Here is a 16,986-nt window from a genome sequence, read left to right on the forward strand (position 1 = left end):
TCCATGGTAGTACTGCACCTTAACCCTTACCAAAAACAGACCCATCCTTTTCTCTGGATAGAGTAGCAAAAAGGCAATAGTCTGTCCTGGGAGATCCTAAAAGAAGCACCACCCTATCTACTCTCTCTGCCATGGCTTCTGTCCTTTTAAAATACTTGGGTGAAGATATGGCAGAGCAAGCCAAGGGCAGCTTGCCTCTTGAATGGCATTAGTGCCATTAAGGCCTCTGCAAGGAGAAGATGGGGTAATGCAGACAGGGGATAGGGAAAAGGTAGAACTACTTAATGCCTTCTTTGCCTCAGTCTTCTCACAAAAAGAAAGCCATCCTCAACCTCAGCAACATGGAGTGGATGAAGAATTAGGGGAATTCCAACCCCAAATAGGGAAACAAGTCATCCAGGAATACCTGGCCGCTCTAAAGGAATTCAAGTCTCCAGGGACAGATCAACTACACCCAAGAGTATTGAAGGAACTAGCAAAAGTCATTTTTGGAACCACTAGCAATCATCTTTGAGAGTTCTTGGAGAACAGGACAAGTTCCAGCAGATTGGAGGAGGGCAAATGTGATCCCTACTTTCAAGAAGGGAAAAAAGGACAACCCAAACAATTACTGTCCAGTCAGCCTCATGTCAATACCAGCAAGATTCTGGAAAAGATAACTAAGGAAGTGGTCAGAAAACACTTTGAAATGAATGGGCACCATAATTTAAGGGAGATGTTGACAAGCTGGAAGGTGTCCAGAAGAGGGTGACTAAAATGATCAAGGGTCTGAAGAACAAGCCCTATGAGGAGCAGCTTAAAGAGCTGGGCATGTTTAGCCTGCAGAAGAGAAGACTGAGAGGAGACATGATAGCCATGTATGAATATGTGAGGATGAGTCATAGGGAGGAGGGAGCAAGCTTGTTTTCTGCTGCCCTGGACACTAGGATGTAGAACAATGACTTCAAGCTACAGGAAAGGAGATTCCACCTGAACATTAGAACTTACTATGAGAGCTGTTTAGCAGTGGAACTCTCTGCCCCAGAGTGTGGTGAAGGCTCCTTCTTAGGAGGCTTTTAAATAGAGGCAGGATTGCCATCTGTCGGGGTTGCTTTGAATGTGATTTTCCTGATACTTGGCAGGGGGTTGGACTGGATGGCCCACAAGGCCTCTTCCAACTCTATGATTCTATTATTCTAGTGCTTTCCCCTCTCAGTGGAATGACTCAACTTAACAATGAACCATATCAACATCCTTAATTTTGGTCCCAAATCCTGTCCTTGATTTGTACATGACCTATACATAAGAATATACAATAGATGGACTTGAGGTTTCTGGGGAATCAGGTATGCATAGGGCAAATATGACTGTCTTGTATAGGAAGCTTTTGCTCATGAAGCTATGAAACATGATGTGGCTATGAAGCATGCATACACATACTAGACCTACCTATCAGGACCTGAAATGATACTCTATTATCTTCAGATTTTTGGCAGTCCTTCTATCCCATTGATTGAGGAAAGGTTAATGTCTGTACAGTGTCTTGTGGACTATTATGGAATCAAAGTTGGAATGTTTGGAACATGTGAATGCAATTTGTATATGTATAAAGTGGACCCTCCTCCCAAGCAATCTAGTAGACTTTCAAAGCTCCTGCTTTCAGCCACCTATAACATATAGTACGGTTATCAGATAATAACTTTAAAAGGTTTTACTTAGATTTATTCATACAATTTTAATTCCATGTAATTAGAATTTACTATTTTAAGATGCTCAATTTTGGTAGTGATAATAACTGGAGCTTGGAATTTAATTAGTAAAGCTATTGCAGACATAATCACATGTGCTTGTAATCATTACCCTTGTAACAGAGCTGCACTGGAAGAATTTTCTTAAAACACCTGCTAAGACTTTTAGTAAGAAAGTCTTTGTTTTGACTTGTAAAATCAATTTTGAAAAATGGAAATGTCAGTTGCAACTATCACTAGATATTTTAAGGAATCCTAATGGATGAAACAACAGATTTTTGGAATTTCAGAGCATTCAATGACTTTGCTCAAGGCCTAGACAGAGCTCATGATTTTGATAACATCTGAAGTAGATGAGCACACTGACCCCTTTCCTTTCCAAATAATATTTACAATTTAAAGAAAACTTTCAAAGTGTATAGGAACACTGCTTCATAGTTCTTATACTTGGGGTGTTATGTATGTAGAAGTGTTGTCGAATGCAGCACCCCCACCCTACAAAGGTGACAATCAAGGTCCATTGTGTACATGCACAGACCAACCATTCTAGATCTTATCACCAACCGAGACTCACCCAGCTGATTGCTTCAAATGAGCGGAGAGATGGCTGGCTGATGAAACAGGAATTCAAAGTATTGACACCTTGAACTCCTTTCTTTAACTCCCAAAAGGTTGATTGAAGAAGACTGATGTTTATGTTTGATGTTTAGTTTTATGTTAGATATAATTTATTTGATAGGGTTTTTTTTGTGTCAGGAGAAACAACTTGAGAAACTGCATTTAACCCATTGCACCACTGCGACTCCTGACTTCTTGTGTATTCATGGCTGAGGCAATATTTGAAGGGGGAAACCTCCTAGTCAACTCTTAGCCCCACCAATTCCCAGGTAGATTAAGTTTAGGGGGAAAAAAACTTCTTCAATACTACTATGGTTGAACAAGGGCGAAATCAAATTGTTCCAGGAGCCCTTTCACATTTCACAACTATAGCACTATATGTCCATCTCAAGTGTCATGGCAACATCTCATAGAATCCTGCTACTTGTAAGTTTTAGCGAGGAGTATTTATAATTGCCAGCCAAAAAGCTCTACTCCTCCACCAAACTATATATTCCATGATTTTAGAAGATGGATTATTCATTGGCAATTAGAAAGTGAATAAGAGTTCTGGTCCAAGGTCAATATTATCTGTAATTCATCATTCTGGCTCTGGTTCTTTTCTCATTAGAAGTCCCACTGGCATAACTACAACTTGTTTTCCGTCAGTTGAGAACATAAGAAGAGCTCAGATGGACCAGACCTATCTAGTCCAGCATCCTGTTTATCACAGTAGCTAATGGCTAACCAGATGCTCAAATAGATCATGATGGCAACATATCTCATGTTGCTTCTTAAAAACTGAACTGCTAGAATAACAACACAAGGCTATTTTGTATCTAAATGAATATTTACACGTTGCTTTACTCTATTTTTTCTACGATTGCTATTATGAACATGTATATATGGGGGATTTTCTAGAAGCACATTGATTCTAATAATCTGCTTTTGTAACTTGAAGACTGCCAGCATGTATAATATTCATACAACTCCAAGGTCCCATCTACACTTTAACACAGATCAAACTACATTATATGGTCAGTGTGTAGGCTCATTTAACTGCATTAAGCTAAATGATATACTGTATATCTACACTGTCCATCTGCATTAAATGGTCAGTGTGGAGAGGGGGGCACAAGTCACCATATCACACAACCTGCTCAGACACTGCAAACCCAGGGCCCATCTACAGTGCCATATAATCCAATTTCTGAATCCAGATTATCTGCCTTGAGCTGGATTATATGGCAATGTAGACTCATATTCAGTTCAGAGTACATTATCTGGATTAAGAAACTGGATTATATGGCAGTGTATGTTGAGCATATATTTTATTGAGTCTATCCATGGGCACATCTATAATGCTACTGAATCCTGGGAGTTGTAGTTTGGCCAGGAAGCAGCATTTTTTTTTTATCAGGGAGGGCTAAAGACCTTGCAAAATGACACCTCCAAGGATTCCATAGCATTGAGCCATTGCAGTTAAAGTGGTGGCAAACAGAATTAATTCAACGGTGTAGATATGCCCCTTGTGGCGTTCTGTCCTTGACATACAATGTGCACATATACATATATTCTTCTTCTCTTGGTGCATCTTGGAGGAGGGCAACAGAGTTTATCAACAGAGTTACAAGCTTGATAGATGCAGGAAATGCTGTGGATATAGCATATCTTTATTTTAGTAAGGCCTTTGACAAAGTTCCCCATGACCTCCTTGCAAGCAAAGTAGTCAAATATGGGCTAAGCAATGCTAGTATTGGTTAAGTGATTGAACCCAAAGGGTGCTCACCAATAACTTCATTCTGGAAAGAAATGACTAATGGCATGCCACAGGGTTTGGTTCTGGGCCCAGTACTGTTCAATATTTGTATTAATGACTTGGATGAAGGTTTAGAGGGCATGGGATTAATTAGGAGGGATAGCTAATAATCCAGAAGCAAAGATCAGAACTCAAAATAACCTTAACAGATTAGAGAGTTGGGCCAAAACTAACAAAATTAATTTCAACAAGGAGAAATGTAAGATACTACACTTCGGCAGAAAAAAATGAAATGCAAATATACAGAATGGGTGATGCCTGGCTCGACAAGGGTCCATGTGAAAAAGATCTTGGAAACTTAGTGGACAACAAGTTGAACATCAGCCAACAGTGTGGTGTAGCAGCTAAAAAAGCCAATGGGCTGTATCACAGGGAGTATAGTGTCTAGATAGAGGGAAGTGCCTTTGTATTCTGCTTTGGTCTGACCTCACCTGGAATACTCTGTCCAATTCTGGACACCACAGTTTAAAAGAGATACTAACAAGTTGGAAGGTGTCCAGAGGGCAACTAAAATGATCAAAGGTCTGAGGGGGGACCATACCCTATGAAAGTGGTTCCCAACTTGTGGTCTGTGGACCACCAGTGGTCCCCAAGAACTAAAATATGGTCCGCAGCCTCATCTTTACTACACTGTTGCAACGAGAGCGACTGGTCTCGTGAAACCTTCTTATAGTGCCAAGGCAACGGGGATGTCAGGAGTGGAGAAGCTGACTACCCACGAAAAGCAAGACAACAAGCCTCCTAACTGCTGTTTCTCCTCCTCCTCCCTCCCCTTGAGCAGAACCATTCCATGTGGCACCTAGAAGCGGGGGCACTTCATTTTTAGGCCTGTTCCTGGGGTTATTTGGGGTGTTGATTAAGAAAATTGCATTGGATAGACCACATCAGCTCTAGATTATTAAATATGGTTTTCTGTTGGTGAGCAGATGGCGACTACTGGATGGCATACGTTCTGTATCAACCAATCGTGTGTTGATAAATCGCCTCCTTCTCCTCCCGTTGCCGCTTGGGCTCCTTTTCTCTCCCTTTGGCTTATTTATTTATTTATTATTTAAACTTATATGCCGCCACTCCCCTAGGGCTCGGGGCGGCTTATAAGAAAGGCTAAAATCTAACAATTTAAAAACATCTTTAAAATATCTTTAAAAAGCATCTTAAAAACACTCCTTCAGGGCTTGGAGTGGCTTACAAAAACAGCTAAAATCTAAGCAATTTAAAAACAGCAATAGCAGAGATCAAAAGCCTGCCGAAACAGGTGTGTCTTAAATGCCCTGTGGAAGACTGATAAGTCCCGTAAAAGCTCTAATCTAGTTGCTGTTAGGTGCAAGGTCTTAAAACTGGGAACTTCCAATAGATCTTGGTCCTCCGACAGGAGGGATCTCTGGGGTTGGTAGGGGGTGAGGTGGTCCTTCAGGTACATTGGCCCTAGACCATGTAAGGCCTTAAAGGTAAGCACCATCACTTTGAAAGTGATCTGGTGCTCAATTGGTAACCAGTGCAGCTGTAGTAGGATTGGTGTTATATGACATCTCAACGGGACTCCCGACTTCTCCTTCCTCCCTTCCTTAGGCTGTAAATTGTAATTTTTTATGATTTATAATAGTCTTTTAGAGTTTATTGAAAAACCACGAAACAGTGAATCTGCGAAAAGTGAACCACGAAGTAGTGAGGGAACACTGTATATAATGCTAATAATATAATATATTGTATGTACAGTTGAGTCTCACTTATCCAAGGTTCTGGATTATCCAATGCATTTTTGTAGTCAATGTTTTCAATATATCGTGATTGGATAAGTGAAGCTCTGCTGTACATATAATTTGTAAGCCGCTCTGAGTCCCCTTCAGCGTGAGAAGGGTGGGATATACATGTACAGTACAGTCTCACTTATCCAAGCTAAATGGGCCTGCAGAACCTTGGATAAGAGAAAATATCACGATATACAGTAGAGTCTCACTTATCCAACGTAAATGGGGCGGCAGAATGTTGGATAAGTGAATATGTTGGATAATAAGGAGAGATTAAGGAAAAGCCTATTAAACATCAAATTAGGTTATGATTTTACAAATTAAGCACCAAAACATCATGTTATACAATACATTTGACAGAAAAAGTAGTTCAATACACAGTAATGCTACGTAGTAATTACTGTATTTATGAATTTAGCACCAAAATATCTCGATCTATTGAAAACATTGACTACAAAAATGAGTTGGATAATCCAGAACGTTGGATAAGTGAGACTCTACTGTATTGAAAACACTGACTACAAAAATGGCTTGGATAATCTAGAGTAGGGGTCCCCAAACTAAGGCCCGGGGGCCGGATGCGGCCCTCCAAGGTCATTTATCTGGCCCCCGCCCTCAGTTTTATAATATAATATTTTATATCATTTTAATAATATAATATATTGTATATACATATAATATTGATAACAATACCATATAATAATATTAATTATATGTTATATATTACATATAATATTACAGTATAGTGGTATAGTTCAATATAGTAATATATAATGCTAATATTGTGCTATGTTAATAATATAATATATTGTATGTACATACAGCTGCTCCGAGTCCCCTTCAGGGTGAGAAGGGCAGGATATAAATGTAATAAATAAATGTAGTAAATGAATAAATAAATAATTTTAGACTTAGGCTCGCCCAAAGTCTGAAATGACTTGAAGGCACACAACAACAACAATCCTAATTCACTTGACTATCTCATTGGCCAGAAGCAGGCCCACACTTCCCATTGAAATCCTGATAGGTTTATGCTGGTTACAATTATTTCATTTTTAAATATTGTATTGTTCTTTCATTGTTGTTGTTGTTTTGCACTACAAATAAGACATGTGCAGTGTGCATAAGGAATTGGTTTTTTTTGTTTTTTTCCAAATGATAATTCGGCCCCTCCACAGTCTGAAGGATTGTGGACCGGCCCTCTGGTTTAAAAGTTTGAGGACCCCTGATCTAGAGGCTTGGATAAGCGAGGCTTGGATATGTGAGACTCTACTGTAGTAAATAAATAAATAAATATGATCTACACCAGGCATGGACTAGATGGCCCATGTGGTCTCTTCCAACTCTATTATTCTATGATCTACACCAGGCATGGGCAAATTTCGGCCCTCCAGGTGTTTTGGACTTCAACTCCCACAATTCCTAACACTGTGTAGAATTAATACAGTTTGAAACCCCTTGAACTGTTCAGTGCTGTGGAACCCTGAGAAACGAAAAGGAAATCCCGGAAGAGACGTGGTAGTGAACTGAAGAATGGGCACACTAGGCTGGCAGTGTACAGCCGTTCTCTATGGTCTGCTCGTGAGAGGGGAAGCCTGCTCCACAGGCAGCGCGAGGACTCACCTTTCCCGCCTCGCGCCTCTCCCTCTCCTCCGCCTCCTGCTTGAGCTGCCATGCCGCCAGGCTTCCATTCCCACTCCTTGGACCAATGGGGAGCGACGAGACCCCGCCCCCTCTCGTCTTCCCTCCCTACTTGCCCCGCCCACTCTGTGAGCATGTCGGGAGAGTTGGAGCGGGCCCTCTTTTGTCTGACAAGCGAGGAGGCGCGGCTTTCATTCTGGGAAGGGGGGACAAAAATAAAGACTACACTTCCCGTCGTGCATCGGGATTCCTGACTTAGGGGAAGGGAGGGGGTAGGAGAGGAGGGGGGAGGAGCGAAGTGGGCGGGGCTGGCTTGGCTGGCAGTCCCCAGCGCGCGAGCTGAGGCTTCGTCAATCCGAACAATGCCTTCTCCGCTGCTGCCGGCGCGCGACGAGGAGCGGGGCTGAGGGAAAGAGCGCGCGCGACGGAGGCAGCAGCAAGCAAGCAAGCAAGCAAGCTCTGCTGCAGCCTCTGCGCTGTGTCTTCCTTCATTCCTTCTCTGGATTTTTGCAAAGCTTCGGGAAGCAGTGAGGAGCTGCTACTGTCACTCTTTGGGGACAAAACAAACAAATAAACAAAACAAGGGGGAACACTGAGCATGTGGATTCCTACAGAGCACGAGAAATACGGAGTGGGTGAGTGCCAGAGACCGAAGTCAGGGAAGGAAAGAAAGATGAAGGGGGGGGGGGGGGGGGGGGGCTGATCCAACGGGACTTCTCTTTTGCACATCCTTCTGCTCCTCCAACCTGAGTTCTTGTATTCTTATCTTCATGGCAGTTTTGCATTTGTCTGGCTTGACTCTTCAACTGGTTCAGGTTTCCACCCAGATTGCTAAATTACTTTGGTTGGAGGCAGGTTAAACAAAAATGAATGCATTGTCTTCAAGTGGAAGAAGGTTCAAGTTTCCCTTCAAAATAATTAGATTGCATTGGTTGCCTTCCAGTGGAGGAAGGATTAAGGTGTTCATTAAAATATACATGGATGGATAGTCTTCAGGTTGGGCCAGGTTAAGGATTCCCTTCAAAACAAATACATTATATTGCTTGTTTTCAAGTAGAGGCAGTTTAAGATGTCCAGTTTTTTTTAATGATGGTAATAATAATAATAATAATTAATAATGTGCATGTGTGCTGTGTTGCTATGTACGTACAAATAAATCTATAATAATGTAATTGGAGGGAGGTTAAGGTTTACCCTCAAAATAACTAAATTGCATTAATTGCCTTTCAAGTCTATGCAGCTTAAGGTTTCTCTGGAAATTGATACATGATCTTGATTGTCTTCAAGTAGAGGCAGGTTAAGCAAATGTACTGTATTGTATTTAAGGGGGTTGGACTGGATGGCCCTTGTGGTCTCTTCCAACTCTATGATTCTGTGTTTCAACTGGAAGCAAGTAAAGGTTTTCTGCAAAATAAATACATTTTGGGGCAGCTTTCATGGCCAGAATCACTGAGTTGCTGTGAGTTTTTCGGGCTGTATGGTCATGTTCCAGAAGCATTCTCTCCTGACGTTTCTCCCACATCTATGGCAGGTATCCTCAGAGGTTGTGAGGTTTGTTAGAAACTAGGCAAGTGGAGTTTATATATCTGTGGAAGGTCCAGGGTGGGAGAAAGAACTCTTGTTTGCTGGAGTCAAGAGTGAATGTTGCAATTAATCACCTTGATTAGCATTGAAAAGCCTTACAGCTTCAAAGCCTTGCTGATTCCTCCCTGGGGGAATCCTTTGTTGGGAGGTGTTAGCTGGCACTGATTGTTTCATGTCTGGAATCCCCGTTTTCAGAATGTTATTCTTTATTTACTGTCCTGATTTTAGAGTTTTTTTAAAATACTGGTTGCTAGGTTTTGTTCATTTGCATGGTTTCCTCCTTTCTGTTGAAATTGTCCACATGTTTGCGGATTATATTGATTGTCTTCAAGTAGAGGCAGGTTAAGATATCCAGTTTTTTCAAAAGGAATACATGTTTTGTTTTCAAGGAGGTTGGACTGGTTGGCTCTTGTGGTCTCTTCCAACTCTATGATTCAACTGGAAGCAGGTAAAAATTTTCCCCAAAACAAATAAATTTTTGGGGCAGTGTAAGGTTTCATACAGACTTACACACATATATAATGTTATGGTGTTGTTGAAGGCTTTCATGGCCAGAATCATTGGGTTGCTGTGAGTTTTCCAGGCAGTATGGCCATGTTCCTGAAGCATTCTCTTCTGACGTTTCGCCCACATCTGTGGCAGGCATCCTCAGAGGTTGCAAGGTCTGTTGGAAATTAGGCAAGTGGGGTTTATATATCTGTGGAAGGTCCAGGGTGGGAGAAAGAACTCTTGTCTGTTGGTGATTAATTGCAGCATTCACACTTGCCTCCAACAGATAAGAGTTCTTTCTCCCATCCTGGACCTTACACAGATATATAAACCTTCCTTGCTTAATTTCTCCATACCTCACAACCTCTGAGGATGCCTGACATAGATGTGGGCAAAACATCAGGAGAGAATGTTTCTGGAACATGGCCAAACAGCCCGGAAAACTCACAGCAACCTTATAATGTTATTGATTTTAAGAGTAGCAATATTACAGCTCTCCCAATATGGATACATTGCATTGATTGTCTTCAAGTAGAGAGTGGTTAAGGTATTGAATTTTTTAAATGATTTTTGTCAATGGAGGCAAATGAAGGCTTTCCCCAAAATGAATACATTACACTTATTGTCTTCATGTGAAGGGAAGTTAAAGTATCCATTTTTAAAATTGTCTTCAAATGAAGGTAGGTTAAGAGGCTCCATTTAAAAAATACATTCATTGTCTTCAAGTGGAGGCAGGTTAAGGATTAAGTATTCCATTTTTTGGTATAAAAATGTACATTTATTGCCACTTATCTGTTTCCCATCTTCCTCCTTCAACCCCCCCCCCTTTCCGCACCAAGTGTCATTTGGATAGTGTTTTAAAATGTGGCATAAAGGAAAAGGATGAGGGCTTTTTCCCCTTCCCCAAATTGGATGTCATGAATAGTGAAGAGCCGATAGTAGATTTTATAATAGAGACTGTCTCTCATTAAGCATCATCTTCTAACGCAAAGGAACCCCATCAACCCATTCACCTAAAAAAAAGAGCAGACTAAGCAATCTCCCACGATTGTTTAAAACTGTATGTTTTGGCACAAGGTTTTGAAATCGGGGCTAAACTGCCATCTTTCGTGTAAACCGAGAGAGGCACCAATGTGCAGTTCAGTGTGCATCTCTCTCTCCATCAGTGTGCGTAGTGTTTTTGTTTTAATTTGGATAGTAACCTACTTCCAGCCGTGTTGTTTTTGTTCTCTGGTTGAATTGAGTACAAAGGTATCCAGCTTATTACACAAGGAAGCAGACAAGGCCGATGTGGGATCAGTTGGGGGAAACTTGCCCTCCTCTTTGGGGCGGAGGAGAAAGCTGCCTCCCTCCTCTCTGCAAAAGGTGAACAACAAAGGAGGTTAGATGTTGACGGATGAATGTGGGGTTTCTCATCTCCCCCTTCACCCGCCTCCTCCCCGCCATGAAGCCCAGCATTGCTTCTGACTCCCTCCCCTGCCTTCATCCCTTACTGAATATTTTAAAACTTGGATTTTATTTCTGCCTCCAGACACTTTACACCCAGATCCTTCTGATGATCGTACTTTGGATTATTCATTTCTGTATATCGTGTGACCCATCTTTCCTTTTAGCTTGAGATGCACATTTCTCAGACCCCCCCCCCCCCCCAACTTTGAAATGGTGCAAAGATCAAGGATGTGCCTCTGTCTTTGGATAGCTGGGATAATTTCCCTATTTTGGAGATCAAATACAGGGATTTTTCAGATGGCAAAGTGATAAAGGTTGCAACCTTGTACCCATATCTATGGGAATATCCCCACTGATTTATATCTATATAGATGTGTTTCAGATTGCAAGTATTTGGAAGACTTTCAAAGGTTTGGAACCTATAATAAAATGTTCGTAGGTGTTTTCCCTGTCTTTTCAGGTAAAGGGTATTGCAGGAATGTTGTTTGTTCTGCATTGAGATATGCCTGTGCTATTTAGTTGCGGATGTCACACCGAATCCAGCTGGAATGCAAAGACTTTGGTGCTGATCTCTCTGTCTTTAACCATTCTCATTGGAACACCAGATCTACTGCATGCAGTCATTTAGAAATGATCCCAGATGCTGCTCTCTGACCCAAGGGTTACATTACAGAGATCAGTCAGGGGTTTATTTTCTTGACTTCCTCATGCGCCCAGTCCCAGCTGGGTTGCCAGATATTGATTAGTCCTCTTGTTGGCCTTTGAGAGGAATGAACACACAGATATAGATACAGAGCTGTGGACATGGATTTTTAAAGCCACTCTGGTATTTCCTGGAATGGCATGTGGGATATAACTGGTCAAGTATTTCCAGCCATAATGCATGCTTGCTTTTAAACCAGCACTCTCTCTGAAAGACAGCATAATTTCTCAACTGAAGCCTATTTTCAGTAACCAAAGAACAAGATGATTGCTTCTTTTAAAAAAAAATTGGGGAGGAGAAGTAATAGAATTCCTAACTGAATTGCCACCTTAGTGTTGTTGAATCATAGCCTTTTGTATAAAAGATGTGCCTACCTGATTAACTTTGTACTGAGCTCTGCTTGTTGCTCCCTTTTCAGATTGCTGCCTTTTCTGTGGAAGAGGAGTGACTTGAGAGGCTAAACTATTATTGTTGTAATCATAGAGAAGAGAGAACATGTTCTTTACTGAGGGGCGAAATGCAAAGCTTTGAACATAGCCTTTACTTATCTAACTATTGGTACCCTTTTCTGAATTGCTCTAAATATAAATCACTGTGAACAACTCTATTGTCACTGTATTACAATATCGGTTGTACACTTGGTGTGTTATAAATGAATTCAATATTAAGATAGTGTTTGTTTTGTATGTATGTATGTGTACCCTGTTTCCCCGAAAGTAAGACAGTGTTTTATATCAGTTTTTGCTCCCAAAGATGCACTAGATCTTATTTTCAAGCGATACCATATTTTTCCAAGAAGAAGATTTCACATTCGTTGTTGAACAAAAACCCCATTTATTATATACTTTACAGTAGTTGTCATCACAAACCGGCATAACCAGAGAAACTGTGAACCCTATCAAGAATTTCTTGTTAATACCATTACTTCCATGTACAACAATCTATGGTACATACATTTACCAATCCTGCATGCTCTGGTGTTCTGTTCGGCGGGCATACTTCCAAACAAAAACTTTGCTAGGTCTTACTTTCGGGGTAGGCCTTATATTTAACAATTCAGCAAACCCTCTACTAGGTCTTATTTTCAGGGGATGTCTTATTTTCTGGGAAATGGGTATCTCTCTCTCTCTCTCTCTCTCTCTCTATATATATATATATATATATGTGTGTGTGTGTGTGTGTGTGTGTTTCTATCTATCTATCTATCTATCTGTCTGTCTGTCTGTCTATATATTCTGCCCTGTATTTAGTGATCACAGGATAGAATACAGACAATAACCGCTGATCTGCTGAACTTGCTGACCGAAAGGTTAGCGATTCAGATCCGGAGAGCGAGGTGAGCTCCCACTATTAGCCACAGATTCTGCCAACCTAGCAGTTCAAAAACATGCAAATGTGAGTAGATCAATAGGTACTGCTTCGGTGGGAAGGTAATGGCACTCCATGCAGTCATATTGGCCACATGATCTTGGAGGTGTCTATGGACAATCATAGAATCATAGAATAGTAGAGTTGGAAGAGACCTCATGGGCCATCCAGTCCAACCCCCTGCTAAGAAGCAGGAAATCACATTCATAGCACCCCCGACAGATGGCCATCCAGCCTCTGTTTAAAAGCCTCCAAAGAAGGAGCCTCCACCACAGTCCGGGGGAGAGAGTTCCACTGCCGAACAGCCCTCACTGTGAGGAAGTTCTTCCTAATGTTCAGGTGGAATCTCCTTTCCTGTAGTTTGAAGCCATTGTTCCGTGTCCTAGTCTGTAGGGCAGCAGAAAACAAGCTTGCTCCCTCCTCCCTATGACTTCCCCTCACATATTTGTACATGGCTATCATGTCTCCTCTCAGCCTTCTCTTCTGCAGGCTAAACATGCCCAGCTCTTTAAGCCGCTCCTCATAGGGCTTGTTCTCCAGACCCTTAATCATTTTAGTCGCCCTCCTCTGGACGCTTTCCAGCTTGTCAACTTCTCCCTTCAACTGTGGTGCCCAGAATTGGACACAGTATTCCAGGTGTGGTCTGACCAAGGCAGAATAGAGGGGGAGCATAACTTCCCTGGATCTAGACGCTATTCCCCTATTGATGCAGGCCAGAATCCCGTTGGCTTTTTTAGCAGCCGCATGACATTGCTGGCTCATGTTTAACTTGTTGTCCACAAGGACTCCAAGATCTTTTTCACATGTACTGCTGTCTAGCCAGGTGTCCCCCATTCTGTATCTTTGCATTCCATTTTTTCTGCCGAAGTGAAGTATCCTGCATTTGTCCCTGTTGAACTTCATTTTGTTAGTTTCAGCCCATCTCTCTAGTCTGTCAAGATCGTTTTGAATTCTGCTCCTTTCTTCTGGAGTGTTGGCTATCCCTCCCAGTTTGGTGTCGTCTGCAAACTTGATGATCGTGCCTTCTAACCCTTCGTCTAAGTCATTAATAAAGATGTTGAACAGAACCGGGCCCAGGACGGAGCCCTGCGGCACTCCACTCGTGACTTCTTTCCAAGATGAGGACGACGCATTGGTGAGCACCCTTTGGGTTCGTTCGCTTAGCCAATTACAGATCCACCTAACTGTAGTTTTGTCTAGCCCACATTTTACTAGTTTGTTTGCCAGAAGGTCGTGGGGGACTTTGTCGAAGGCCTTACTGAAATCCAGGTACGCGACATCCACGGCATTCCCTGTATCGACCCAACTCGTAACTCTGTCAAAAAAAGAGATCAGATTAGTCTGGCATGACTTGTTTTTGGTAAATCCGTGTTGACTATTAGCAATGACTGCATCTGTTTCTAAGTGTTTGCAGACCACTTCCTTAATGATCTTTTCCAGAATCTTGCCTGGTATCGACGTGAGGCTGACTGGACGGTAATTGTTTGGGTCGTTCTTTTTTCCCTTCTTGAAGATAGGGACCACATTCGCCCTCCTCCAATCTGCTGGGACTTCTCCCGTTCTCCAAGAACTCTCAAATATGATCGCCAGTGGTTCTGAAATAACTTCCGCTAGTTCCTTCAGTACTCTTGGATGTAGTTGATCTGGCCCTGGCGACTTGAATTCATTTAGAGCGGCCAGGTGCTCCTGGACAACTTGTTTCCCTATTTGGGGTTGGATTTCCCCAAATCCTTCGTCCATTTCATGTTGCTGAGGTTGAAGATGGCTTTCTTTTTGTGAGAAGACCGAAGCAAAGAAGGCATTAAGCAGTTCTGCCTTTCGCTGTCCCCTGTCGCCATCACCCCATCTTCTCCTTGCAGAGGCCCTATCGCCTCCTTTTTCTTCCTTTTTCTACCAACGTAAGCAAAAAAACCTTTTTTGTTGTTTTTAATGTCCCTGGCAAGCCTGAGCTCATTTTGCGCTTTAGCCTTGAGAACCTTTTCCCTACAGGAGTTGGCTATACGTTTGAATTCTTCTTTGGTGATTTCTCCCCTTTTCCACTTCTTGTGCATGTCACTTTTGAGTTTTAGCTCAGTTAGAAGTTCTTTGGACATCCATTCTGGCTTCTTCGCACGTGCCATATTTTTTTTCTTTGTTGGCACTGTTTGCATTTGCGCCTTGAGTATTTCACTTTTAAAAAACTCCCATCCATCGTTAACTCCCTTGTCTTTTAATATTGGCGTCCATGGAATGCCGCTCAGTATTTCCTTCATTTTTTGGAAGTCAGCTCTCTTAAAGTCCAGAATGCGTGTTTGACTTGTCTTAGTTTCAGCCTTCCATTCTATCACAAACTGTAGGAGCACATGGTCACTTGCCCCTCAGGATCCGACGACTTCTACTGTATTGATCAGGTCTTCCACATTTGTTAAGATTAGATCAAGAGTTGCTGATCCCCTTGTTGCCTCCTCTACCTTCTGGACCATAAAATTGTCTGCAAGGCAAGTGAGGAATTTGTTGGACTTAGTGCTCTTGGCCGAGTTTGTTTTCCAGCAGATATCAGGATAATTGAAGTCGCCCATGACTACTACATCTCTTCTTTGTGTCTGTTTGGTCAGCTGTTGACAAAAGGCTTCATCAACTTCTATATCCTGGTTTGGAGGTCTGTAGTAGACACCCACGACAAGATCTTTTTGAGTCCTGGTTCCCTTGATTCTTATCCAGATGCTTTCAAGCTGGTTTCCCAGATTACAGTCTTGCATTTCTTCTGCAATGTAACTGTTTTTGACATATAAAACTACTCCCCCTCCTCTCCCCTTTGTTCTATTTCTGTGAAAGAGGTTATAGCCCTCAATGGCTACATTCCAGTGATGGGAGTCATCCCACCAGGTTTCAGTGATGCCTATGACGTCGTACGTGTGGTGCTGTGCTAAAAGTTGGAGTTCGTCTTGCTTATTTCCCATGCTCTGTGCATTAGTGTAAAGACATGTAAGCCCCTGTGACCTCCCCTTGAGCTGTTTATTTGGGATTATTGTGCTCTCGGTAATTGGTCCTTGCCGTGTTTGTGCAGCCCCCCATTTAGCCTTTTGGCAGTTCCCTGTGGTCGTGGGTAATATAGTGTTTGCCAGGCTGTTGTTCCCCTCCCCCTCTTTGGCTTAGACATGGAGATGAGCACCAACCCCCAGAGTCTTAATGTCAGGGGAAACCTTTAACTTTACCTTTTAGAGCAGTTAGAACCATGAAAAACAATACTGAGAACAGGTTTAACCTACTTAAAAGGGTGCAAACAAAAATCCACAGCTATAATTAAGTTGCAATAATGGGATACCAAAACTTTGGTAAAGATCTACACTGGTGCTAAAATAAGCCAGAACTTAAGCCCTTTGTAGTGGGGAGCCATAGCACAGAAGACCTATATTTATAGATAGCATATTGCTCCCATTTATGGGACAGAGAGGATGGGACTCTTTAAGAAGATATTTATAGGGAGAGGCACTGAGTTAAGTATTGACATCCTAGGCTAGGACATTTAGGACAACCACACAGTCAATTACAGGGAGATTCTTCCTCAAGAAGTTGGTGTTGAAGTTATTCAGAAGGATGAGATGTGGAGGAGAGGTCTCTTCCAACTCTATGATTCTAATCTAGGACATATAAAATAGAAGTGAAAGGAAATCATGTGTGGTCCTTTATTACATCCAACGGTAAGAGATGACAAAGCCATCGCCAGTCCTGGAAATTCTCAGTAGATTTTTACCTGATTCTTGGTATGCAGTCTGATTCTAATCTTGTTTTCTCAAAAGTAAGCTTGGTGAGTTCATAGGGGCCTAACCCACAGATAAACAAAGGTAAAACAGCCTTACAGTATGATCTTAGGTATGTTTG

The 16,986-nt window shown here is 41.9% G+C and overlaps 2 protein-coding genes across 11 annotated transcripts in view; one reads left to right on the plus strand and one right to left on the minus strand.

The window, feature by feature from the left end:
• znf277 (zinc finger protein 277) overlaps positions 1 to 7,666 on the minus strand; it is a 54,486-nt gene extending 46,820 nt beyond the window's left edge. The window contains exon 1 of the mRNA XM_003221203.4: positions 7,515 to 7,666. Within this exon, the coding sequence (XP_003221251.3) occupies positions 7,515 to 7,566 (52 nt within the window). The 5' untranslated portion in view covers positions 7,567 to 7,666. The remainder of the gene's footprint in view (positions 1 to 7,514) is intronic.
• Positions 7,667 to 7,835: 169 nt separating this feature from the next.
• Positions 7,836 to 16,986, plus strand: part of dock4 (dedicator of cytokinesis 4) — a 329,858-nt gene continuing 320,707 nt past the window's right edge. For 4 of the 10 annotated variants that reach the window (XM_062982447.1, XM_062982448.1, XM_062982450.1 and 1 more), the window contains exon 1: positions 7,842 to 8,167. In XM_062982447.1, the coding sequence (XP_062838517.1) occupies positions 8,131 to 8,167 (37 nt within the window). In that variant the 5' untranslated portion in view covers positions 7,842 to 8,130. Of the gene's footprint in view, positions 8,168 to 16,986 lie in introns of all 10 variants that reach the window. The other 6 variants (XM_062982452.1, XM_062982455.1, XM_062982453.1 and 3 more) reach the window with 2 other exon arrangements.

Source organism: Anolis carolinensis, chromosome 5, assembly GCF_035594765.1.
Source record: "Anolis carolinensis isolate JA03-04 chromosome 5, rAnoCar3.1.pri, whole genome shotgun sequence".
In the NCBI taxonomy this organism is placed as follows: Eukaryota; Metazoa; Chordata; class Lepidosauria; order Squamata; family Dactyloidae; genus Anolis; species Anolis carolinensis.